This window comes from Lagenorhynchus albirostris, chromosome 5 (assembly GCF_949774975.1).
Source record: "Lagenorhynchus albirostris chromosome 5, mLagAlb1.1, whole genome shotgun sequence".
Lineage (NCBI taxonomy): Eukaryota > Metazoa > Chordata > Mammalia > Artiodactyla > Delphinidae > Lagenorhynchus > Lagenorhynchus albirostris.
The window spans coordinates 59,487,144-59,512,392 of record NC_083099.1 but is presented as its reverse complement, the minus strand read 5'-3'; the positions used below and the strand labels follow the sequence as shown (position 1 = coordinate 59,512,392).

Here is a 25,249-nt window from a genome sequence, read left to right as displayed (position 1 = left end):
TTTATTTACAAAGCAAAATTCTTGAACTCTCAGGAATGACTATTATTGTTAAATATTATTTTTTTCTGCATCTTTTTCTGCATCTATCTGGTCACATGGCACACATCAATCACTGATAAAAGACTCCATTCCAAAAAGAGGGGATCACCTAGTTCATTCAAACATTGGCAGCAAGCTTAGGATAATTGAGTATTTTCTTCAGTTATGCAGCTTTTGACTTCAGCACCACTGACCTCACCACTTAATATAATAATACTGATTTACTATACCTTTGCAGGCCTCGCATTAAAGATGGTGGATTAGATTCATCTATTCCTAGTTTTCCTAAAAGGAATTCAACTACTCCTGGATTAACAAATCCCAAAGAACTCTGCATGATATTCTCATACGATTCTGAAGAATTGCTATTTAGTTCAACGCTTCTCCTTAAAAAAAAAAAAAAAAAAGTCACAACAAAAATATAAAAATGATTAACATGATTAGCATGTCCCATTTTAATTAAGGAAATAACATTATCACATGGGATTTAAATACTCAAACCATTTTTGTACATGAAGGTGTGGCAATAATGACTTGGTTCCTTTTGCCAAGTTTGAAGAAATTTAAGGGTTATAAAAATAAAATTAGCATATTTTGAAATAAGAGAAACTACAATTCTACTTTGTTAGAAGTTGGGCAAAATTTGCTATTTTTTAGCAAAGAAATTGTTTTCCAATTAACTTGTTGAGACAATGTGGATAAATTACCTGTAGTACAAAGGAAGTTCTTCGGAACTAATTACACCTAATTTAATACCAGATAGGTGTGGTGGAAGAGATGAGCTATATAGAGATACAGCAAGCTTTTCATGATATCTGTCAATATCCTTGATTCCAGCTTAAAAAATAAGAAAATTGAGTTGATTAACAAGGCAATGCAAACTAACATAAATATGACAACTGTTACTTTTTTATTAATATGATGAAACTGATTACCTCGAACAATGTCACCAGTTTGGTAATATGATAAAGGATCCCCATGGTTACTGAGAGAAGGCACGTCTCTTAGTGGACATAGAGCCTGCAATGAGAAGTATTGTAAAACACCAGACATTCTATTCTTTGGTGAGAAGTGTCTTCTTTTATTCTAGCTGTTCAGTATAAACAGCTAATAGCTGACAGGAACATTAAGAAAACAACTAGCACCCTAGAGTCTAAATTTAAATAAGGACTTTAATAATTTCTGTGCCTAAACATAATAAAACAAGTTTTCTGGTTCAGGTCAAAAACTAAAATCTCATGAAATTTGCAATTAGTTTTAGAAACCACATATAAGTATGGATGATGAAACAAAAAATTATTTTGTGCTTGTTAAATATAAAACTAAAAGCTTGTCCAGAAAGTAGACCGGCTTCATTGCCCAATCGGGTCTGTCCTAAGCTCTTGGCTGTACATCCTCCGAAAAAAAGTTTTAACCAAGGATTCCCTCATTCCCCTGTCTGTAGGTGGAGGGCGCAGAAACTTAAAAAGGGACAGCCGCGGCAGATACACAAGTCCAAGGAATTTTAGCTAAAGAATCCGCGCCTCTGAGTTCCAAAGAAAATGAAATGTGAATTCTTCAAAGTTTAGGTCTGTTATCCAGTTTGTGATACCTTCTGCTTTGCTTCCCTTTCTACCTGCCTTAACACACAGTAAATATCTAACCTTTTAAATTAAAGTGACATACTATTTCAAATTTAGGTCTATTCACCTTGGGCAAAGCATTTTTTTTTTTTTTTTTTGCGGTACGCAGGCCTCTCACTGTTGTGGCCTCTCCCGTTGCGGAGCACAGGCTCCGGACGCGCAGGCGGGCCCAGCCGCTCCGCGGCATGTGGGATCTTCCCGGACCAGGGCACGAACCCGTGTCCCCCGCATCGGCAGGCGGACTATCAACCACTGAGCCACCAGGGAAGCCCAGGGCAAAGCATCTTATAATGTACAAACCACTTAATTTAATTATTGTAAATGCATATTGAATAAATAAGAATTTGTTTCTAAATTATCCACATACAAGTATCTAATACTAAATAATTAAAGACATGTTCAACTAGAAGAAATAACCCCAGTCTACTAATCAATCTCACCATCTCCACTGATATCTCTTTGAGTGTTTAAAAAAGGACCCCACCCCTGCCACCCAAAGGGAGCAAAACCCCCCCAAACTAGAAATGGTGCCGGAAACTGTAAGTAACTCTATTACTGCTGATTATTTTTTAAAAAGAAAAGGTGCTTTATATTTATACTTTTTACTTAATACTTATTTATTTAATTAATTAATTCTCAAAACTATGTCTGTAGGGTACACTTAATTACAACTGGATGCAAAGACATAAGTTTTGCACTGAGATGACATTTTATCCAAAACAGAAACAATCAAATAACTGAGAAGTGAATAACTTACTGTGATTTCTAAGTGGGATATATCTCTCATAATGCCACTGCCTAAACAAATCAACACCATGAAAAACCCAAATTCCCGAATGGAACTAATTCTTCCAATCACTATATCACCACGCTCAATATCTCGAAAAAAGAGCTCTCTCCGGTCCATACTAGGTATCTCCATGAATTGCTCTAAAGGTGGCATGACTGCATAACGCTCTGAAAAAATAATTAACAAAATTACTAACAATAGTTTTGTGTTCATCTGAAGTGCTGTTAAACCAAACCGCAATCAAACGACTTTAAGATTAAACTCACCTTCATCGTCTTCATTAACTTCAGAAGTTGTAGGTGCATCTGATTTCCAGGAAACTGCAAAAAGCAGATCCGCTTTTTTGGAAATGAATTTTTGTATTTCAATGTTTTCAACTTTCTTCTCTTTTCTTAAAAAGAAACAAAATTTATGAAAACTGGTTTACCTGCAAAACCTTTTAGTAAGTCCAAGCTTCTGCTCAGGGCTTTTTCATCGCCCAATCGGGTCCGTCCTAAGCTCTTGGCCGTACATCCTCCGAAAAAAAGTTTTAACCAAGGATTCCCTCATTCGCCAGTCTGTAGGTGGAGGGCGCGGAAACTTAAAAAGAGACAGCCGCGGCAGATACACAAGCCCAAGGGATTTTAGCTAAAGAATCCGCGCCTCTGGTAGTGCAGTACCAGATTTAAAAAGTTCAGCCCGCATCCTGCATTGCCCTCACACCAGGAGTGGGCACCCTCCTCCATCCTGCCCTCGGAACTAGCGCCGCAGTTCTCACGGGCTCACGGCCTCGGCTCTGCTCCTTCAGGACTCAGCCGCCCAACTGCGGTAGTGGAGCCCGCAGCTGCCTCCCCTCCCCCGTCTCGCAGCGGCGCCGCCGTCCCATTACCTGCCCTGTAACTGCTGCTGGGGCGGCGGGCCCCGGGCAGGCTCGACCACCGACCCCAGGAGGCTCCGGAAGTGCGGATTGTCCTGCTGTTCGCTCCTGAGCAGGGAGAGCAATGACGGCCCGTGGAAATTCAGTGACTGCCGCATAAGGTCCCGGTCCATGGCTAGAGACTGACGGGCCCAACGACCGGGCGTTGCCAGCCCCCCGTCCCGTGCCCACTACTTCAGCCCGATGGTCCGGGAGACTGAGGAAGCAGCCAGGAAGCCGCCGGAAGCAGACACCCAGACACTTCCCCACAGGAGCCTCCCGGAAGTGTTCTGGAGCCGCCCCCAGCGGCAGTGCCGCGGAGCTCAGCCTTAGTCTCGCGGAGCTCAGCCTTAGTCTCGCGAAATTGAGCGAGGTTACGGAAGCCGAAAGGATTGGGCCAAGCTTTTCTGGAGCTAAGGGAAGACTGCGGATTTGAGGTAGTGATGTGTGTAGCAAGTTTGCTTTGTAAAATTTCCGAGGTATTAGTACATTGAAATGGCCCGAGCTCTAATCTGTGGTAGATAATAATTCATCCTCTTATTTAGCGAGGCACTTCAAAGTGCGAGTGTTAGGAGGAGAACTCCAAACGGGTTACAAAGTTTCTTCCCTCGAAGTATTCGCTGCATAAGTCACTACCTGCGCCTCAGGCATAATCACGTTAAAATGACTGATCTGGGAGATTTCCTGATAGGCTAAAGGGCAGAAGAAAGGCAGGACACTAACATTTACTAAACTCTGGAGCTGTGTTCTCTAGCCATACCCTGTTCACTATTAGTGCTTTTAGAGTTAAAACCAGAATGGCCTTAATGCCTACATGTACGCATATATACAGTCTTTTTTATTTCTTCAGTTTAAGTGGTTTCTCAAAATTTAGTGCCCATAAGGTTTACTGTATAGTGTGTACACTAAAGTCAATATGCTATACTTAGGGGTAATTAAAGTGATTTTTCAGAGGTAATTGTGACAGCCTTCCCCCCCCCCCCTTACTTACTGACTTGGGAACCTAACCACTGTACCTCATCGTACTCTCATTTTGGAGATTGAGGAAACTGGCCCAGAGACTCTCAATATATATGCTCAATATCACCAGCTGGCAAAAGGCTAGTTTGAATTTCAACCTACGACGTAATAGATCTTCACTGACAGAGTTGCTGGAGGAAATATTTTTATCATATAGAAGGTCTAACTTTAATATTGAAATAATGTGGCTTTGTTTTATTACAATATATTAAAGTCTGTATTACTTAAGTTGTGTAGTTTAGCCTAGTCCTCTTGAACAAAAATAAATAGCAGTTATTCTGTCACCTTCTGCAGCTTTGCATATTTGGGGAGATTAGTTTGCCTTTCGTTGTCTCCCCACCCAGCCAAAGTATAGTGAATGCCTTCACGCTATTTTGGTTTACAATTACAGGTGTATTTGAATTCATTTTCTGCTGGGATAGGTACCTTTGACTTTAAAGCGGACAGGGTATGGGATCTTTGAGGTAGGACTGGAGGAGGGAGTGAGGAGAGAAAGTGAAGAACTAGTTTTGCTTCTTATCTTGGAGAAACCAGTCTCACAGATGGAGCTTCTCAAGGTGGACATAGAAAGAAGACACTTTTATTTTCACTTCTTGATTTAAGTTTTTTGGTTACTGGTTTGACTGTTAAAAGTATTTAAAAAATATTTTCCAAGTAATTTTTCCACATTAAGCAGTACGAGTGATTAAGTGAATATATGGGAGGTAAGAGAGGGCAGGGCATTCAAGACAATCATATCTTTGGTGTCTTCACCCTGGGCCTATTTTTACTGTGATGTCAAATTCCATTTCTAAATAAACATATATGTACATCTTTTAACAAATGCTTTCTAGGCCGTGGAGATATAAAGATAAACAGAACAAAACAAAACAAAAAAACCCTGGTTCTTGGCTGGCACACAGTTCAATGGAGGAGTAGACATAAGAAGAAACAAATATGGCACAGTGGTAAGTACTATTGTTGTGGATACCTGCTATGTGTCTGCTTAGTTCCCCCTTTTTTTTCTGGGAGATGAAGTAGTGGGAACTGATGAAGGTAAGAGAGAAGAGGAGGAGGCAAGTATGTGCACTTCAGGATGAGGGAGCAATAGGATTAGAGGAGTAGAGATATGAAAAAGCAAAATGCTTTCTGGAGACTGCAAGATTGAAATTGAGTTAGGTAGGGATATTTTAGTTACGGACATTTTGGTTGTTTAAGTGTGTCGTTTCAGGTATTTTTCCTATAACGAGGCCACTTGGTTTCATTCATAAGTATGAGGTGCAAGAGGTTTAGATTACAGCTTTGTTACCGTATAAGGTAGCTTTGTTCTATTCAAAGTTCTATTCGAGGGACTTCCCTGGCAGTCCAGTGGTAAGACTCTGAGCTTCCAGTGCAGAGGACACGGGTTTGATCCCTGGTCAGGAAACTAAGATCCTACATGCCTTGTGGCACAGCCAAAAAAAAAAAACAAAACTACACACCCTCTCCCAAAAAAATCCCAAACTTCTATTCAAAGTCCCCCTAAATTGACTCAAGAAAGAGTGAAGAAGACTAAATGGAAAGTATGGCTAGACCAGCCAAAAATCCATCCTCGTTATTAAAGAAATAATTTAAACTACAAGCCCTTGTGATGAGGGCTGGTACATCTTCATTCATTCAGTAATCTTTGTTTCCACCACCTTCTCTTTTCATTTTTTTCTATCACAGACCAAGACATCTCTTTAAGAAAAACATTGCTAGTCTAGTATTTATCCACTTGAGTGTGCTCTAAGATCATTATGTGTATCAGATTTTCTACCCTTTACCAGAAAACCAACTGCCAATTAAACAAAGATTCAGGGATGGGAAACTGTGACCTGTCATATAAAGTCATTTTAAGATAGTTGTGTCTCTTAACACCTTCTCCATTTTTTAATTACTGGTAAATGTTTTGAGGATATTATTTTAATGTAAATCAGCTCATATATCATTGTCTAGGATTGATTAGCTCAGTCATTTTGAATTACTTTTTCCAAGAGGAAAGATCATTGGTTTTAGTTCCAGTCTGGGCTGGTTAGATTGAACAGACCCATGGGTGAATACTGCACAACTCCAGGGAAGGGTGGTGGTGGTGGTACTGATGCATTTACATCATAATCCATGTACAATACACATGGCACTTGCAGAGATGTGCATGCAGTGCTTGACCATACACAGTGGCCACCTGCATTGCTATTCTCAGCCAGCTATTTATCCATGTTTGTTTACAAAAAGGACTTGGAAATAGAATGAGGATATTTAAGAAAATATCCATCATGATTGTTGAAAAAACAAACCAGTTGAAAGATGTGTAGAATACTTGCATGGAATAGATAGGTCAGTATGCTTACTCTCAGGTACTTTGTCATGACTGCTTATAAAGATACGTGCACACACACACACACTTAGATTCTCATTTTGTGGCAGTTTCTCAGAATACTGTGCAAGAGAACATGTCAAGGTTATAACCAAGAAAAATTGACAGCTTAATTGATGCTAAATAAATAGTATTCCTTGTCAATACATTCTGGGTTGGTTTGATACTCATTTTTAATGCATTTGGGTGTTTCTTTGAAAAAGAGTAGTTGATCATCTTTTTATTAATTTTTTTCTTTTTGGCCCCACTGAGCAGCTTGTGGGATTTTAGGTCCCCGACCAGGGACTGAACCCGCGTCCTTGGCAGGGAGAGTGCAGAGTCCTAACCACTGGACCTCCAGGGAATTCCCTGATCATCTTTTTTAAAAAAATTATTTTATTTATTAAACTATAGTTGATTTACAATATTGTGTTAGTTTCAGGTGTACAGCTTGAGATTCTTTTCCATTATAGGTTTTTACAAGATATTGAATATAGTTCCATGTGCTATACAGTAAATCCTTGTTGTGATCATCTTTTAATTATTGAACAGTAACTCCTTTTCATTTTATTGATGGCAACAACAAAGAAGAATTTCAGAGACTAGAAATGTATTATTGCATTAGTATATTTCCCTCCTTAATGGAATCCATTGGAAGAGCCAGCCTATCTGGGTAAAGATTCAACTTTGATCCTACTCACTTTAGATATGACATTTTATTATTGGTAGACATAAAGCGGTCAAATTTCCAAATGCAATTAATTGAATGAATTAATTAATTCATCCAGCAAATATTTGTTGAGAGTTAGGCACTCTTTCAAATGTTAGGGATATAATAGTGGAAAAATACACCAAGATTCCTGCCTTCATGGAGCTTACATTCTGGTGGAAAGAGACAGACAATGAGCAATAAACATAATAAGTAAATGTTAGATGGTGTTAAATCCTATAGAAAAAGAAGAAAGTCAGGGTTAGGGGCATTGGAAGTGAAGAGGGTTGGGTGTAGTACTTTTAAATAGAATGGTCAGGGCAGGTCTCATTGAGAAGATGACATCTGAGCAAAGACTTGAAGGAGATGAAGGAATTAGTCATTCAGCTTATTTGGGAGAAAAACGTTCCAGGCAGAGGGAACAGCCAGCACAGAGGTCCTAAGGCAGGTGAGTACTTGGTATATTGGGAACAGCAAGGAAGACAGTGTGGCAGGAACAGGGTGAGAATGGAGGTGCAGGATTTGTAGGCTATTGGAAGAACTGGCTTTTACTCTTTGTGGAATAGGAGTTGTTTCAGGGTTTTAAGCAGAAAGGTATTATGACTTTCATTATAAAAGTTTTGGCTGCCATATAGGCTGGAGTTAACTAAATACCTATTGCTCTTAATGGAAAGGAAAAAGTTTTATACAAGGCTATCTTTGATTTCTTGGAAAACATAATTTCTTTTTAAAGTTTACCCATGATTGCATAGAATGAGAATACGAATTCTTGGCTGCAAGAAGATTAAGAGTGTGAGCAACTATTACCACGATGTAGGGAGTTATCATAGGGGGAACAGTTTAGCCCAGGAGTCCTGGTTGTATTTTGGGAGCAGACCATCTAATCTCCCAAGCCTCTCTTGTCACCTTTAAAACTCAGGGGTTGGACACAATGAACTTTCAGATCTAACCTTTAACATTCTCTGTCTGTGATAAAAACAGTCCAAGTGCTAAAACTGCATATCTGTCTTTAAGCCACTATGCTTCTTTTTCTATGAAGAAGGTAGGAAGTTCTTTTCCTATTGTATTGCATTGCTGGTAAGTGTGGGTTCCTACTGTGGATCGTCCCTTTAAATGGATGAGATTCTCTAGTTCCAATTGGTTGTGGATAGAAAAGAGACCAGCCACAGAAGTCACAGACATTGGTTGGTCACTCTCAGGAAACCTGAGTGTGACAGTTCCATGAGGTAGTCATTGCACTGGGGGATCCTGTTTTTCAAGTGCAGAAATTAATTAGACACTGATTTAGAAACCTCATTGATGATGTTTAATGTCATGTGCACCAGAAAGTCATGGAGTATCAATATATTCTCCCATGAGAAGCCAGCTCTTGTCAGTAGAAGTTTGTTTGTGAGCCTGGAATCAGAGCAAAAGCAGGCTGTTGGGTGATGTTAATGACTAATCCCATCAAACTATGTAGTCTTATGCATTTATTTCCTCTATATGAGTATTTCTGCTAAGGCTGTCTGATACTCTGCTCACCTAGGAACCCCCTCTGTCTCTTCCTCTTTCTCTCTCCCCCACCCTCTTTCTCTCTCCTTCTCTCCCTGTCTTTCTCTCCCTCTCTCTCTCTCTCTTCTTGCCTCATATATATATATATATATATATATACATATTTATAGTTATAGTCTCCATATATATAATATCTATTAGTTATATTCTCCATATATGTCATTATATATATGTAATTATAGTTTCTGTTTTTGAAGCAGTTTTCAAAGATTTTTTTTAACCTTTTTTGAAATGGAAGCCCAATGTACAAAACAGGTAACAACAGAACTATCTTTGTTGGAACAATTGACAGGAAGATATTGAGCAATCTATTAACACCTCCCCCATTTCTCCCTGCCCTGCCATGGCTGGAGAGGTACCTTTAAGGAATATCTCAGACTTGTTAGCAGATTACTCCTTCAGGCAGGGTTCAGTATCATTGATTATGTTTCAGCTTAAGTTATAATCATATTCTACTCATTGTTCTCTATGTCTATACTGTAGTCTCTCTGAAATTGTAATTTTTCAAATTTGCCAGCCATACACACACTTTCTTTTCTGCTTGTAACCACTTCCACAGGTGGTGATTCTTGTTCATTGTGCTTTGATTCTTCCTGGTTTCACTTTTTGAGAAAGTAATCTGGTTTCCAAGTTCAGGAGTGTTCCATTGCCCTAATAAATTTCACTATGAAACCCTTTATGATCTGGTCTCTGCCTACGTATCCTACCTCATTTTCAATCCTTTCTATCATCATCGGGATTCAACCACATGGATTTTCTGATATTTTCTAAACACTCCCAAGTTTTTCCCAGTTCAGAGCTTTTGTACTTGCTGTTTTTGAAATGCTTTTCCCTAAATTTTCTTTATTTTGTTTTTTTAAATATTCAGGTCTTAGTTTGAAGGAGACCTCTTCTGTCTCACAGCACTCCATTTATTTCCATCATAACAGTTATCATAGTTTATTTTCTTACCGATTATTTGTCTTACCCACTAAAATATAAGTCCATGAGGACAGGGCCATATCTATCTTGTTCATGACTGTGTACTCAATAGCTAGCTCAGTGCCTGGCACATATGAATGAATGACAATATACTAATATTTACATGCAGATATCACACTCAGAGTAAGGGATGAGACATAGTTTGTCATATATGTCACATATATGGCTGAGCAAGGCTAAATTAACCAGGTTGCTGAAGGGGACCTGGAAATAATTTCCAATTCTGGGCCATGGGACCACCTTTTGCCTTGGGAGGTAGTTACGGCAAGCAAAACATGTCATCTGGAAATTATAGCAAAAGACAAAAGGTGGTATTCCAAAAAAGTGGTTCATATTATTGGTTCAACATGGAATAAAAGTGTTTTCTGGATGGGTGAAGGGAGCATGGTAACTGGATACTCCAGAAGCAGATGGGTTCATTTTTTAAAAAAACTTCAAAGGAGTTCTTTTCTCCTTTTGCTCAATTATGAGTTACTTGGTGTGATAACTAAAAAAGCAAATGTAATTTTCTTTCTTCCTCCCTTTATATTTTTCTTCTCCCTGGTTTACATTTGGTTATTGTCTTTTATCTTGTATTAATCTTTGTTGATTTCATTGTATCTGTGATTAAGGACTGCCCTCTCTGAGGTGTGACTAGGAATAATCGCTCTGCAGTATTCTGTGCATATAGGACAAATATCTGCATGCGTGTTATATTAGTCAGGGTTCTCCAGAGAAACAGAAACAGTAGGATGTGTGTATATATATAGAAAGTGATTTATTTTAAGGAATTGGCTTATGTGATTATGGCGTCTGACAAGTCCAAAATATGCAGGGTGGGCTGGCAGGAGAGCTGATGCTGTAGTTCAAGTCTGAAGGCAGAATTCTCTGCTGGCAGAATTCTCTCTTGCTTGAGGGAGGTCAGTCTACAGTGTTAGTCTGGCCTTCAGCTGATTGGATGAGGCCCACCCACATTATGGAGGGCATTCTGTTTTACTCAAAAATCCACCAACTTAAATGTTAATTTCATCCCAAAGCACCCTCACAGAAATATCCAGAATGTTTGGCTACATATCCAGGCACCATGGCCCAGCCAAATTGACACATAAAATAACTATCACAAATGTGTTGTACTTCAGTGCCACATTTTAAGACAATGATGCTTAATTGGAGTAGTACAACCCCATGATGGCAAAGCAGCTAGAGACCATGTTATGTGAAGAACAGCTGAAGGGATAGGGAATGGTTAGAAACTCAGCATCGAATAAAGAAAAAAGAACAAAGAGAATTGAGGACAGTCTCAGAGACCTCTGGGACAATGTTAAACACACCAACATTCAAATTATAGAGGTCCTAGAAGAAAAAGAGAAAAAGAGAGGGTCTGAGAAAATATTTGAAGAGATTACAGTTGAAAACTTTCCTAACATGGGAAAGGAAATAGTCAATCAAGTCCAGGAAGTGCAGAGAGTCCCATACAGGATAGATCCAAAAGAAACATGCCAAGACACATATTAATCAAACTATCAGAAATTAAATACAAAGAAAAAATGTTAAAAGCAGAAAGGAAAAAGAAACAAATAACATACAATGGAATCCCCATAAGGTTAACAGCTGATCTTTCGGCAGAAACTCTGCAAGCCGTAAGTGAGAGGCAGGACATATTTAAAGTAATGAAAGGGAAAAACCTACAACCAAGATTACTCTACCCAGCAAGGATCTCATTCAGATTCGACAGAGACATTAAAACCTTTACAGATAAGCAAAGGTTAAGAGAATTCAGTACCACCAAACCAGCTTTACAACAAATGCTAAAGGAACTTCTCTAGGCAGGAAACACAAGAGAAGGAAAAGATCTACAATAACAAACACAAAACAATTAAGAAAATGGTAATAGGAACATACATATTGATAATTACTTTAAATGTAAATGGATTAAATGCTCCAACCAAAACACAGGCCGGCTTAATGTATACAAAAACAAGACTCGTATATATGCTGTCTACAAGAGACCACTTCAGACCTAGGGACACATACAGACTGAAAGTGAGGGGATGGGAAAAGATACTCCATGCAAATGGAAATCAAAAGAAAGTGGAGTAGCAATTCTCATATCAGACAAAATAGGCTTTAAAATAAAGACTATGACAAGAGAAAAAAAGGACAGTACATAATGATCAAGGGATCATTCCAAGAAGAAGATATAACAACTATAAATATTTATGCATCCAAAATAGGAGCACCTCAATACATAAGGCAAATGCTAACAGCCATAAAAGGGGAAATCGACAGTAACACAATCATAGTAGGGAACTGTAACACCCCACATTCATGGATGGACAAATCATCCAAAATGAAAATAAGGAAACACAAGCTTTAAATGACACATTAAACAAGATGGACTTAATTGATATTTATGGGACGTTGCATCCAAAAACAATAGAATACACTTTCTTCTCAAGTACTCATGGCACATTCTCTAGGATAGATCATATCTTGGGTCACAAATCAAGCCTTGGTAAATTTAAGAAAATCGTAATCGTATCAAGTATCTTTTCCGACCACAATGCTATGAGACTAAATATCAATTACAGGAAAAAAACTGTAAAAAATACAAACACATGGAGGCTAAAGAATTCTTATGCTACTAAATAACCAGGAGATCACTGAAGAAATCAAAGAGAAAATAAAAAAAATAAATAGAAACAAATACAATGAAAACACTATGACCCAAAACCTATGGGATGCAGCAAATGCAGTTCTAAGAGGGGAGTTTAGAACAAAACAATCCTGCCTCAAAAAACAAGAAAAATCTCAAATAAACAACCTAACTTTGCACCTAAAGCAATTAGAGAAAGAAGAACAAAAAAACCCAAAGTTAGCAGAAGGAAAGAAATCATAAAGAGCAGATCAGAAATAAATGAAAAGAAATGAAGGAAACAATAGCAAAGATCAATAGAACTAAAAGCTGGTTCTTTGAGAAGGTAAACAAAATTGATAAACTACTACCCAGACTCATCAAGCAAAAAAGGGAGAAGACTCAAATCAATAGAATTAGAAATGAAAATGGAGAAGTAATAACTGACCCTGCAGAAATACAAAGAATCATGAGGGATTACTACAAGCAACTATATGCCAATAAAATGGACAACCTGGAAGAAGTGGACAAATTCTTAGAAAAGCACAACCTTCTGAGACTGAACCAGGAAGAACTAGACTCATCAAGCAAAAAAGGGAGAAGACTCAAATCAATAGAATTAGAAATGAAAATGGAGAAGTAATAACTGACCCTGCAGAAATACAAAGAATCATGAGGGATTACTACAAGCAACTATATGCCAATAAAATGGACAACCTGGAAGAAGTGGACAAATTCTTAGAAAAGCACAACCTTCTGAGACTGAACCAGGAAGAACTAGAAAATATAAACAGACCAATCACAAGCACTGAAATTGAAACTGTGATTAAAACTCTTCCAACAACAAAAAAAAGCCCAGGGCCAGATGGCTTTACAGGCGAATTCCATCAAACATTTAGAGAAGAGCTAATACCTATCCTTCTCAAACTCTCCCAAAATATAGCAGAGGGAGGAACACTCCCAAACTCATTCTATGGGGCCAGCATCACGCTGATACTAAAACCAGACAAAGATGTCACAAAGAAAGAAAACTACAGGCCAGTATCTCTGATGAACATAGATGCAAAAATCCGCAACAAAATACTAGCAAGCAGAATCTAACAGCACATTAAAAGGATCATACACCATGAACAAGTGGAGTTTATTCCAGGAATGCAAGGATTCTTCAATATACGCAAATCAATGTGCTACAGCATATTAACAAACTTAAGGGGAAAAACCATATGATCACCTCGATAGATGCAGAAAAATTTTTCGACAAAATTCAACACCCATTGATAAAAGCCCTCCAGAAAGTAGGCATAGAGGTAACTTACCTGAACATAATAAAGGCCATATATGACAAACCCACAGCCTATATCATTCTCAATGGTGAAAAACAAACCATTTCCTCTACGATCAGGAACAAGACAAGGTTGCCCACTCTCACCAATGTTATTCAACATAGTTTTGGAAGTTTTAGCCACAGCAATCACAGAAGAAAAAGAAATAAAAGGAATCCAAATTTGAAAAGAAGAAGTAAAGCTGTCACTGTTTGCAGATGACATGATACTATACACAGAGAATCCTAAAGATGCTACCAGAAAACTACTACAGCTAATCAATGAATTTGGTAAAGTAGCAGGATACAAAATTAATGCACAGGAATCTCTTGCATACCTATATACTAATGATGAAAAACCTGAAAGAGAAATCAAGGAAACACTCCCATTTACCATTGGAACATGAGAATAAAATAAATAGGAATAAACCTACCAAAGGAGACCAAAGACCTACATACAGAAAACCCTAAGACACTGATGCAAGAAATTAAAGATGATACAAACAGATGCAGAGATATACCATGTTCTTGGTTTGGAAGAATCAAGATTGTGAAAATGCCTATACTACCCAAAGCAATCTCCAATTCAGTGCAGTCCCTATCAAACTACCAATGGCATTTTTCACTAGAACAAAAAATTGCACAATTTGTTTGGAAACACAAAAGCACCCAAATAGCCAAAGCAATCTCCAATTCAGTGCAGTCCCTATCAAACTACCAATGGCATTTTTCACAGAACTAGAACAAAAAATTGCACAATTTGTTTGGAAACACAAAAGAACCCAAATAGCCAAAGCAATCTTGAGAAAGAAAAACGGAGCTGGAGGAATCAGGCTCCTTGACTTTAGACTATACTACAAAGCTTCACTAATCAAGACTGTATGGTCCTGGCACAAAAACAGAAATATAGATTGATAGAACAGGATAGAAAGTCCAGAGATAAACCCACGCAGATATGGTCACCTTATTTTTGATAAAGGAAGCAAGAGTATACAGTGGAGAAAAGACAGCCTCTTCAATAAGTGGTGCTGGGAAAACTGGACAGCTACATGTTAAAGAATGAAATTAGAAAACTCCCTAACACCATAACCAAAAATAAACTCAAAATGGATTAAAGACCTGAATGTAAGGCCAGATATTTTAAAAACTCTTGGAGGAAAACATAGAACACTCTATGATATTAATCACAGCAAGATTCTTTTTGACCCACCTCCTAGACAAATGGAAATAAAACCAAAAATAAACAAGTGGGACCTAATGAAACTTAAATGCTTTTGCACAGCAAAGGAAACCATAAACAAGATGAAAAGACAACCCTCAGAATGGGAGAAAATATTTGCAAACGAAGCAACTGACAAAGGATTAATCTCCAAAATATACAGGCAGCTCATGTAGCTCAATATCAGAAAAGCAAACAACCCAAACCAAAAATGGGCAGAAGATCTAAATAGACATTTCTCCAAAGAAGATATACAGGTTGCCAACAACCGCATGAAAGGATGCTCAGCATCACTAATCATTAGAGAAATGCAAATCAAAACTACAATGAGGTATCACCACACACCAGTCAGAGTGGCCATCATCCAAAAATCTACAAACAATAAATGGAGAGGGTGTGGATAAAAGGAAACCCTCTTTCACTGTTGGTGGGAATGTAAATTGATGCAGCCACTATGGAGAATAGTAAGGAGGTTCCTTAAAAAACTAAAAATAGAACTACCATACAACCCAGCAATCCCACTCTTGGGCATATATCCTGAGAAAACCATAATTCAGAACGGGTCTTGTACCACAATGTTCATTGCAGCACTATTTACAATAGCCAGGACATGGAAGCAACCTATGTGTCCATCGACAGATGAATGGATAAAGAAGATGTGGTACATATATACAATGGAATATTACTCAGCCATAAAAAGGAACAAAACTGAGTTATTTGCAGTGAGGTGGACCAACCTAGTCTGTCATACAGAGTGAAGTAAATCAGAAAGAAAAAACAAATACCATATGCTAACACATATATATGGAATCTAAAAAAAAAAAAAAAAGAGGTTCTGATGAACCTAGCGGCAGAATAGGAATAAAGATGCAGACGTAGAGAATGGACTTGAGGACATGGTGATGGGGAAGAGTGAGCTGGGACGAAGTGAGAGAGTAGCATTGACATATATACACTACCAAATGTAAAATAGATAGCTAGTGGGAAGCAGCTACATAGCATAGGGAGATCAGTTCGGTGCTTTGTGACCACCTAGAGGGGTGGGATAGGGAGCGTGGGAGGGAGATGCAAGAGAGAGGGGATATGGGCATATATTTATACGTATAGCTGATTCAGTTTGTTGTACAGCAGAAACACAACATTATAAAGCAATTATACTCCCAATAAATATGTTAAAATAAACACAGAAATTCTGCATCTTTCAAACTACTGGGTTCCACACTTGTCCATACCCAGTGTCTTTCTGAGTTGAATCATTATGTCTTACTTATATCAGAGTTACAGTATGAATTGTAGACATTTCACTATCCTTTGGCTTGAAATTGCTTTAATTTCAGTTAAGGGCCTTTATCAACAAAACATCTAAGCTAGTAATGCTTTTATTTTACTATTTCTAATATCTAGAACATAAGGAGATTTCTTATCCAGCCTGGTGATTTCTGCAAAATAACTTCCATGTTGAGCATTGAGTAAAAAATTTTCTGCCTTTTGCATGAATCATTGACCCCAGGTGACTTCTGTTTTTAAGCTATAAAACATCTCTCCTAATTGTAACAAGCTAAGGATTTACTGTTAACTGTCTCATGCCCATTTCTGTGGCCATATTTCAACCCCTTCCCCAGCAATAATAAACAAAACCAAGCATCATCCTGTTAGGAAAGTTTTTTGGTTTTGTTTTTGTTGTTATTTTTCTGTGACACTTAGACCTTTCATTAGCTGTTGGTCCAGATTTTATTGTATTCATTTTTTGTATTGAATTAATTTATTGTATTCATTATTGGCATCATGGTGACTAGTATGAATGTAAAAGTTGTAATTCATTCATTCATTCACCTAATGTTTACTGAATATCTACTTGTGCCAAGCACCTCTAGGTGCTGGGAATTCAGTGGTGAACAAGTCACAGAAACATCATAATTGAAAAAGGTAGCATGAATGGTTATTGCCGATATTTTGCTTTCATCCTGATGAATCTTCCTTAATTCTATAATTCTGGATATGAAAGAAAAGTGAATTATTTCTATAGCTTTTATCAGTTATACAGAATAAAAGCACTAGTACTCTTGTTAAAATTTAGAGAAGAATAAAATTCACAATAGTATAGTATAATTTTACAATAACACATATCATTATGTTGATTATCTCTGTATAATTAAAATGTTTCCAAGCCTTTGCCGTTGGCTTTTATTTCTGGCCAAATTAAGGATAACTCATTTCCTGAACTATATAACAAACGAGTATCTGTAGGATCCTTGGAATTAGTGGAATAAGAACTGAATTGGTGAAATTTTTATACCATTTACTACGAAATTTATTTTATGGAATAGTCTGAGTTGACATAGCCCCCTTTCCCAGTGTTCATGGAGAGAGAGAGTGTTGAATTTTGAGCAAGTGTTCTTATGATAGGTTTTATTAAAAATGACTAAACAAAAATACATTTTATGGGGCTTCCCTGGTGACGCAGTGGTTAAGAATCCACCAGCCAATGCAGGGGACACGGGTTTGTGCCCTGGTCCAGGAAGATCCCACGTGCCACAGAGCAACTAAGCCCATGCACCCTAATTACTGAGCCTGCACTCTAGAGCTTGCAAGCCACAACTATTGAAGCCCGCATGCCTAGAGCCCATGCTCTGCAACAAGGGAAGCCACTGCAATGAGAAGCCCGTGCACCACAACAAAGAGTAGCCCCTGCTTGCCACAACTAGAGAAAGCTCGTGCACAGCAACAAAGACCGAACACGGCCAAAGATAATAAATAAAATTATTTAAAAAATAAGAGTAGTAAGAATCTGAAAAAGAATTTATTGATGTCTCTCTGTAAGTGAATCAAGTGGATGTACAGCAGCAAGAAACACAGCATTGAAAATCAGCTACACACCGTTATAAAAATAAAATACAAAAAAAAGAAAAAAAAGACAAATTCTTACAGAATTCATTCAGGGGCTGTGATGCAACCTGGACTGACCACATCTAGACCCACAGCTGGATGGGACCTAAGGCTGGACACTCATGGGGCTGAGAGGCTTGGTGAGGATGGGCCAGCAAATGCAGCCCCTTAAGAGTAATACTGCCTGGTCCCCATTCCATGGGTCCCAAATCTCCAGGTGCAGGGGACCCTTCCTACAGCTAAAACATGCATGGGACACCTAGAGGATGGTACACCATCTGATCGGGAAGAATTTGGAAAAGGCACCTCATCTCCTCATCTCTGGGTGGTCGGGTTCCCCCCTCCAGCCTCTTCCCTTACAGTCTCCCCACTTGGGGAAGTCAGCACCTTCAACATCCTTTTTCGTACAGTTTGGAATTTGTCCGGAGCATGAAGCGGAAGGGGGTAACCAATGAGAGACAAGCCCTAGGTGTTTGGACAGGCATGTGCCACTCTAATTTCCAATCAGGAAGAGGAATTGACCAAGGGCTCAGCTTGCCCCCGTAACCAGAATAGGGCTTGAAGCAAACATGCTGTTTTGTGGCCAGTTCCCAAAAAAACAAGTTGAAAAATGGAGCTCGGGACACTACAATTCACAAACCTGCAGGGTTGTAAATGATACCTATCAACGAAAAATGTCTTGAGGTATGTCATCGAAAAGGACTTGTAAGCAAGGCAGAATTGCAGGAAAGGGATTTCAAGAGGTAGATTGGACTCGCCATTAAAGCACATGAAAAGCAGCTGAACTTCGCCAATGATGCACAGGCAGGCAATGCAAATCAACACTACAAAGAGGTATCACGTCCCACCAGTCAGAATGGCCATTCTCACAAAGAGTAAAAACCAGAAATGGAGGCCAGGGCATGGAGAAAAGGGAGCCCTGTTACGCTGATGCTGGGAATGTAAATTGCCAATGGCCACTCTGGAGAAGTGTATTGTGTTTCCCCAAAAATCTAAAAAACAGAGCTACAGAGCATACGGCACTTCCACTCATGGGCATATATATTGGGAAAACCAAAAATCGACAGGACACAGGTACCCCAACGTTTAGTGCTGCTCTGTTTACAAGAGCCTTGACTTGGATACAACCTAGATGTCCTTGGAAGGAAAAAATGGATAAAGAAGATGTGGTACTTATGTACAATGGAATATTACTCAGCCATGAAATCAATGAAATCAGGCCAGTTGCAGCAACTTGGGTGGACTTAGGTACTATCATTCTAAGTGACATAAGTCAGACAGAAAAAGAGACTTATCATAAGATATCACTTATAGGTGGAATCTAAAAATGGCTACACGTGCACTAAATTACAAAACAGAAACACAGTCACATCTTTAGGGCTTCCCTGGTGGCGCAGTTTTTAAGAATCCATCAGCCAATGCAGGGGACACGGGTTCGAGCCCAGGTCCGGGAAGATCCCACATGTCGCGGAGCAACTAAGCCCGTGTGCCTTAAATACTGAGCCTGTGCTCTAGAGCTCGCGAGCCACAACTACTGAGCCCGCGTGCCACAACTACTGAAGTCTGCATGCCTAGAGCTCATGCTCTGCAACAAGAGAAGCCACCACAATGAGAAGCCCGTGCACCACAACGAAGAGTAGCCCCCCGCTCGCTACAACTAGAGAAAGCCCGCACTCAGCAACAAAGACCCAACACAGCCAAAGATAAATAAATAAAATTATTAAAAAAAAATACATTTTATACAAGAAATATTGCTACTAAATGGATTAATAGCATGTCAATGCTGAAATTTTCTGGGCAATCTCATTATTTACAGCCTGTTTACCTATTTGTCTTTTTTCAAACCTTGAGCTCATGTGTGAGACTTTTTGGCATGCTTGCCCATTTAGGTTGTATACCCTCCCAGTTTTCCTGAAACTCTGTCGTAAGTGTTCATTTCAGTTCCATGCAAGACCCATACTCACCTTTGGCATGTGATACACTTCTCTAAGGCTAGCCTAAACTTATCACATCTTCAGTCTTTGAGGGAAGCATGAAAATCCTCTTAGATCTTCATCACTTGGGCCTCTACTTGCACTCTTCCAATGGATTATATTTTATTCTCCCAAGGCCATGCAGTGAGCAAACACCAGTTCCCTATCCTGTCATTGACTGCAGACTCCTGTATTATTAAATTCTGAAACTTTTCAATTTTATTAGAAAAGAAGAGAACTTAATCTCTCCTTTGTTCTCTAGGAAATTGCTTTTCCTTTGTTCTCCAGGAAGTCATTTTTAGTTCCCATCTTCTTCTTCTCTTCCAGTAACTTCTCTTTTGTCCTCTTTTATGAATAAATCTTCTAGCTGATCTCCTTATGTGAAGTATCTGAATTATAGTCATTACAGTGGTAATAAAATTTGACTATACAATCTAGTTTACATACCTGTAGAAATTTGAGATGTTTTGATAGTATGATTTATGAATTATTAATTGATTTTTTTCCTGGTATAAATGATTAAATGGTGATCCTCTTCTCAGTTGACACCTACATAGAAGGATATCCATTATATTAGGGATTGTCAATAATAGTATAAATGGAGAAAATCAAAAGCCTTGACTTGTATTACAGCTATGACTGATTAATTGGTACCAGACTAACGCTTATGCAATAAAGAACTAAAAAAAAGAAAACGTGAAAACATATATGAAACAACTGTTTTCAGACATTGTACAGCAGGCAGTGCAAGACTACAGTGTCTGAGAGAAGGAAATCAAGCTAGATAAGCCCTACAATTGCCCAGTTTTCTGGCTGGAGGCACTTCGTAGACAGTGGTGCATAGAGGTAGAACACAGACAAAACATGGCAGCCTTGCTAAACTGAGGGGGCAAATATCAGAGTTAGAGAGGCTTAAGAAAGTTAATTTATGGCGGAGAGGACCAAAAAGAAGGGAGCTAAGCAGGGTAAGAACTCCAGAAATTTGCATGGATGTCCCTTTGAGTATTTGAATATTAAGCCGTACATATATGGGGTGAGACTCCGCAAGACCAGATAAATGCCTACCAGGGAGGGGACAACTATAGGGAAGCTGTAAGCTGAAAATCCATCAGAGTTTCACAGCGTTGGGAGATGTTTGAATTCTGACCAACTAGGGTGGAAAGGCCTGTTCACACTCAGGGAATTCATTAGAGATCCCCAAAGGGCTATACCATTAGTTTTACTCCTAAGAAGAAGGGCTAAAACTATCCCTAGAGTAAAATCTGTTCTAGACCCACCTTAATAAAGTTGAAATAGAAGCTGCAAAATGATCATATTACTCTTCAGGTACAGGCATACCTCGGAGATATTGTGGATTCCATTCTAGACCACTGCACTAAAGTGAATATCACAATAAATTGAATCACATGCATTTTGGGGTTTCCCAGTGCATGTAAAAGTTATGTTTATACTATACGGCAGTCTATTAAGTGTGAAATCTAAAAAAAATCTTAAAAAACCACGTACATACCTTAATTAAGAAATGCTTTATTGGGCTTCCCTGGTGGTGCAGTGGTTGAGAGTCCGCCTGCCGATGCAGGGAACACGGGTTCGTGCCCCGGTCTGGGAAGATCCCACATGCCGCAGAGTGGCTGGGCCCGTGAGCCATGGCCGCTGAGCCTGCGCGTCCAGAGCCTGTGCTCTGCAACGGGAGAGGCCACAACCATGAGAGGTCCTCGTACCGCAAAAAAAAAAAAAAAAAAAAAAAAAAAAGCTTTATTGCTGAAAAAATGCTTCCCATCATCCGACAATGCAGAGTTGTAACAAGCCATGGTATCTGTGAAGCACAATAAAGTGAAATGCAGTAAAACAAGGTATGCCTGTAAATTAATTGCCTACCAGAACAAAACTCAGTTCCCTTTAATGAAACACAAAAATCACTCAACAATAAAATTCATCATATTCAACATTCATCAAAAATTGCTAGACCTGTGGAAAATCATGAAAATGTGACCCGTACCCAGGTGAAAAAATCCATCGATAGAACCAGACCAAGAACTGATAGAGATGATGGAATTAACAGACAAGGACGCTTAAAGAAGTTATTATAAATATATATAAAGATTTGTAATGGTAATGGAGATAGAGGCAAGAAAAGGGAGCTTTGTCATTTTCTATGTAAATGAAATGAATTCCTTTGGAATGAATTCTGGGGCAAGTATAGGGAGAGGAGAGAATGGTGGTAAATCCTTCTCCCTGTCTTCCTCCGATGGGTTTACTCTCTATGAATCACCCTTTCTTTCTGGGACTTTGGTAGGTTTGCTGAGGTTCACCACACTATGACAACTGGAGAGCAATGGAACAGAATTCTGAAGAGATGGTATGGCACAGCAAGTGCCTGCTGACAGCCATAGAACCTTTGTGGTCCAAGAGGTATATGAAAAAACAGTGAATTTCTCTGTGTCCACAAGAAAGAAAGGGCCCAGAATATAGGTGAGATAGAAACACTCAGCAGACTTGCAGGAGGTTTACCAGTCTTTCAGCCTGGGTGAGAAGAATCCCAGAGAGATGGGAGAAGATACGAAGAGGATGCTGCCACATCCCAATGGATTATCAACAACACAATGGTGAAACATGATCTCCAAGGATACCAGTTTCCAAAAATGAGACCAATTAAAATACAAAGTGGATAACCCTTCTACCCAGATGTCATAGTGGCATATTTAAGTTCCCCAGCTCAGCAACAGCCAGGGTAGAGGAAGAGGACAAAGGGAAAGTAATCTTAAATAGGAATGAGTTTTCATTTTGGTACATCTTAGTTTTTTGTCAAGCAGGCTAAAAAAATGATTTCCTGCTCCCCAGTTGCTTTTCTAATCATCTAGCTTTAGATTTGTCACTGGATAATTTTAGAGATGTGCTCATTTCTGTAGAGGAATGAGTGTGAAGCCAGCCTATAAACCTATGAGAAGTTAATGTGCTTTGTGTAGATAAGCAATTTAAAAACTAATATGTAGGTACATTATTGAGAGGAAAGGTAAAAGGGCACAGTAGAAAGCTAAAAATAGATGATTTTCTGTATCATTTTCGAGATGTGATGATTAAGTACTTGCATTCTTCGCTTTGTCTTATCAGCAAATACACAGCTGCAATAAAAAAAAAACTCCATTTACCCTATAAATGTGATCTGAAAGAACTAAATCCTGTGTCTACCTGGTTAAAGTTTTTCTTCCTTAAAACAGGATGATTTAAGAGGAATATACATCTAGGCTCAGCCTTAGTAGTCCCTTGCCACTCACATGGTTAAATTTACTGTGATTACAAGTTCATGTAGTGTCCCTGGCTAAAATATAGAAGCTCTACTAATGTTACCTCATCATACTATAATTTCCCTGGGACATAGACTTTCATTTCTTCAAGATTTGATTTTAAAATGTTACCTAGTTTTTAGGTCACTTGAACTTTGTTGGTTCTCAGCTTCTAAAATAAACCAGGCCTTTCCAGCTTTAAATTTCTGTGATAGTGTGATTTATGTTTGAAAATAAAAATACTTCCTTTTCAAAGAAAAATACTCCAAAGTATAATTTTATCATTATTAACACCAAATTGGGACTTCCCTGGTGGCACAGTGGTTAAGAATCCGCCTGCTAGTGCAGGGGACGCAGGTTTGAGCCCCGGTCCTGGTAGATCCCACATGCCGCGGAGCAACTAAGCCCGTGCGCCACAACTACTGAAGCCCATGTGCCTAGAGCCTGTGCTCCACAACAAGAGAAGCCACTGCAGTGAGGAGCCCTTGCTCCGCAATGAAGAGTAGCTCCTGCTTGGTGCAACTGGAGAAAGCCTGCACGCAGCAATGAAGACCCAACGCAGCCAAAAATAAATAAACAAATAAATAAAAAAACCCCAAACACCATATTGACTCATTAATTCATCCTTCTATGCCAATAGTTTGGAAAGAAGTGACACAACAACTAAAAAAGAAATGTCTCCCTTTTTTTCAAGAACTGGTGACCTAAAGAGAATGCTTATGTTGTGCACACTACTTATAGATCTAGAAAGCTAATATATTTATATTTACGTTTAATAGCACAACAAATCAAATTATTGCAAGATGAGAAGTTTTATATACATACATAGATAGCAGTATCTACATATATGTTCATATAAATATATATATATGAATAAGTGTGTCATGGCTTCATTGGCATAAAATGTGGAAATTGGAAGAAAGGTGGAAGTTTTTACTATATTTTTCTAATGCTACGTGGTCAGCCTAAACTGTTAGATTCATATATTCCTGAACATCATGATAATTAGAGCTGAGAAGTGAATTAGATTACCAAATAGGCCTCAGTGGTCATTTGTTTTCTTTTGGCTGCCTAACATCCATTTTTCCTAATTTTGGTAACAGTACCCACTTTTTCCCCACCCTCTGTCCTTGGGCTTTGTGTGGCCTAAACAACTGAGTCTAAGAATAGGCATGTGATTCAGTACAGGCCAATCATCATGTTTCATTCCTCTGATTAAATTGATTGGTTTAGGAATGGGCAGGTGACTTGATTTAGTCCACTGAGAGTTAAGCCCAGGAACTCTGATTAAACTGTTGAAAGGACCTTGTGTTTTTTACTTTATTATTTTTATTTTATTTTATTATTCTTTTAGTATATTTTCTGGACTTCAACCTGAAACTGCTATCAGATATCTTGACACTTCGAATAAAGTCTACACATAAGAGAACAGAGCTGAGAGATGGAAAGATGCTGAATCCCAATGACATCCTTTGAAATGCTGGGTGAAGCTGGGCCTGAAGATAGAGCTACCTCTATAGTTTTCAGATACTTATGTCAATAAATACTCTTGTTTGCTTAGATAACCTTGAGTTAGATTTTATATTACCTCCAAAAGAGTACTATATTGGATATTTTCCATTTGCCCTCCAAATTCACTCTCTACTCTTCTCCACCCTCTCTGTGCCCCAGGGGACTAACCTATCTGAATTGCATCAAAGAGTTCTGTTGCCCTCTGGTTTCTGGTTGTGTTCAGCCAATGGAAGTCTCTCTGGAGACTGAAGTCAGGGCAATTATTCCCCGTTTATTCCTAGGGGCTCTCACTGGTAGATACGAATAGGTTGGCTGGTCCTTCTTGCAGAGGCTGTAGATCCTGTCAAGTGTCCTTCTCTCTCCAGGTTTGAGTAGCTTTTTTCTCCCTTCACACCATCTGATGTAGGGGAGTAGTACCTCCCTACAATTGCTAGTCCTGGATTAAAGCATTATGCTTAATTGATTTCCTGTAACCTTTCC

General features: G+C 38.8%; 1 protein-coding gene and 1 long non-coding RNA gene across 7 annotated transcripts in view; one reads left to right on the top strand and one right to left on the bottom strand.

Annotated features, from left to right (window-relative positions):
• TTC14 (tetratricopeptide repeat domain 14) overlaps window positions 1-3,620 on the bottom strand; it is a 33,176-nt gene extending 29,556 nt beyond the window's left edge. For 5 of the 6 annotated variants that reach the window (XR_009540681.1, XM_060150062.1, XM_060150057.1 and 2 more), the window contains exons 1-6: window positions 3,320-3,620; window positions 2,718-2,842; window positions 2,419-2,618; window positions 975-1,059; window positions 747-876; window positions 270-425 (exon numbers count right to left, since the gene is read on the bottom strand). Coding sequence is in view for 5 of the 6 variants with exons in the window: in XM_060150062.1 (XP_060006045.1) it covers window positions 270-425; window positions 747-876; window positions 975-1,059; window positions 2,419-2,618; window positions 2,718-2,842; window positions 3,320-3,480 (857 nt within the window). In the remaining variant the exon portion in view is untranslated. Of the gene's footprint in view, window positions 1-269; window positions 426-746; window positions 877-974; window positions 1,060-2,418; window positions 2,619-2,717; window positions 2,843-2,878; window positions 3,009-3,319 lie in introns of all 6 variants that reach the window. The other variant, XM_060150061.1, reaches the window with a different exon arrangement.
• Window positions 3,621-3,663: 43 nt separating this feature from the next.
• LOC132520498 (uncharacterized) lies at window positions 3,664-24,806 on the top strand. Its single transcript, XR_009540555.1, has 3 exons — window positions 3,664-3,783; window positions 5,200-5,313; window positions 24,612-24,806. It is a non-coding gene; the product is annotated as an uncharacterized LOC132520498 (long non-coding RNA).
• The last annotated feature ends 443 nt before the right edge of the window (window positions 24,807-25,249 follow it).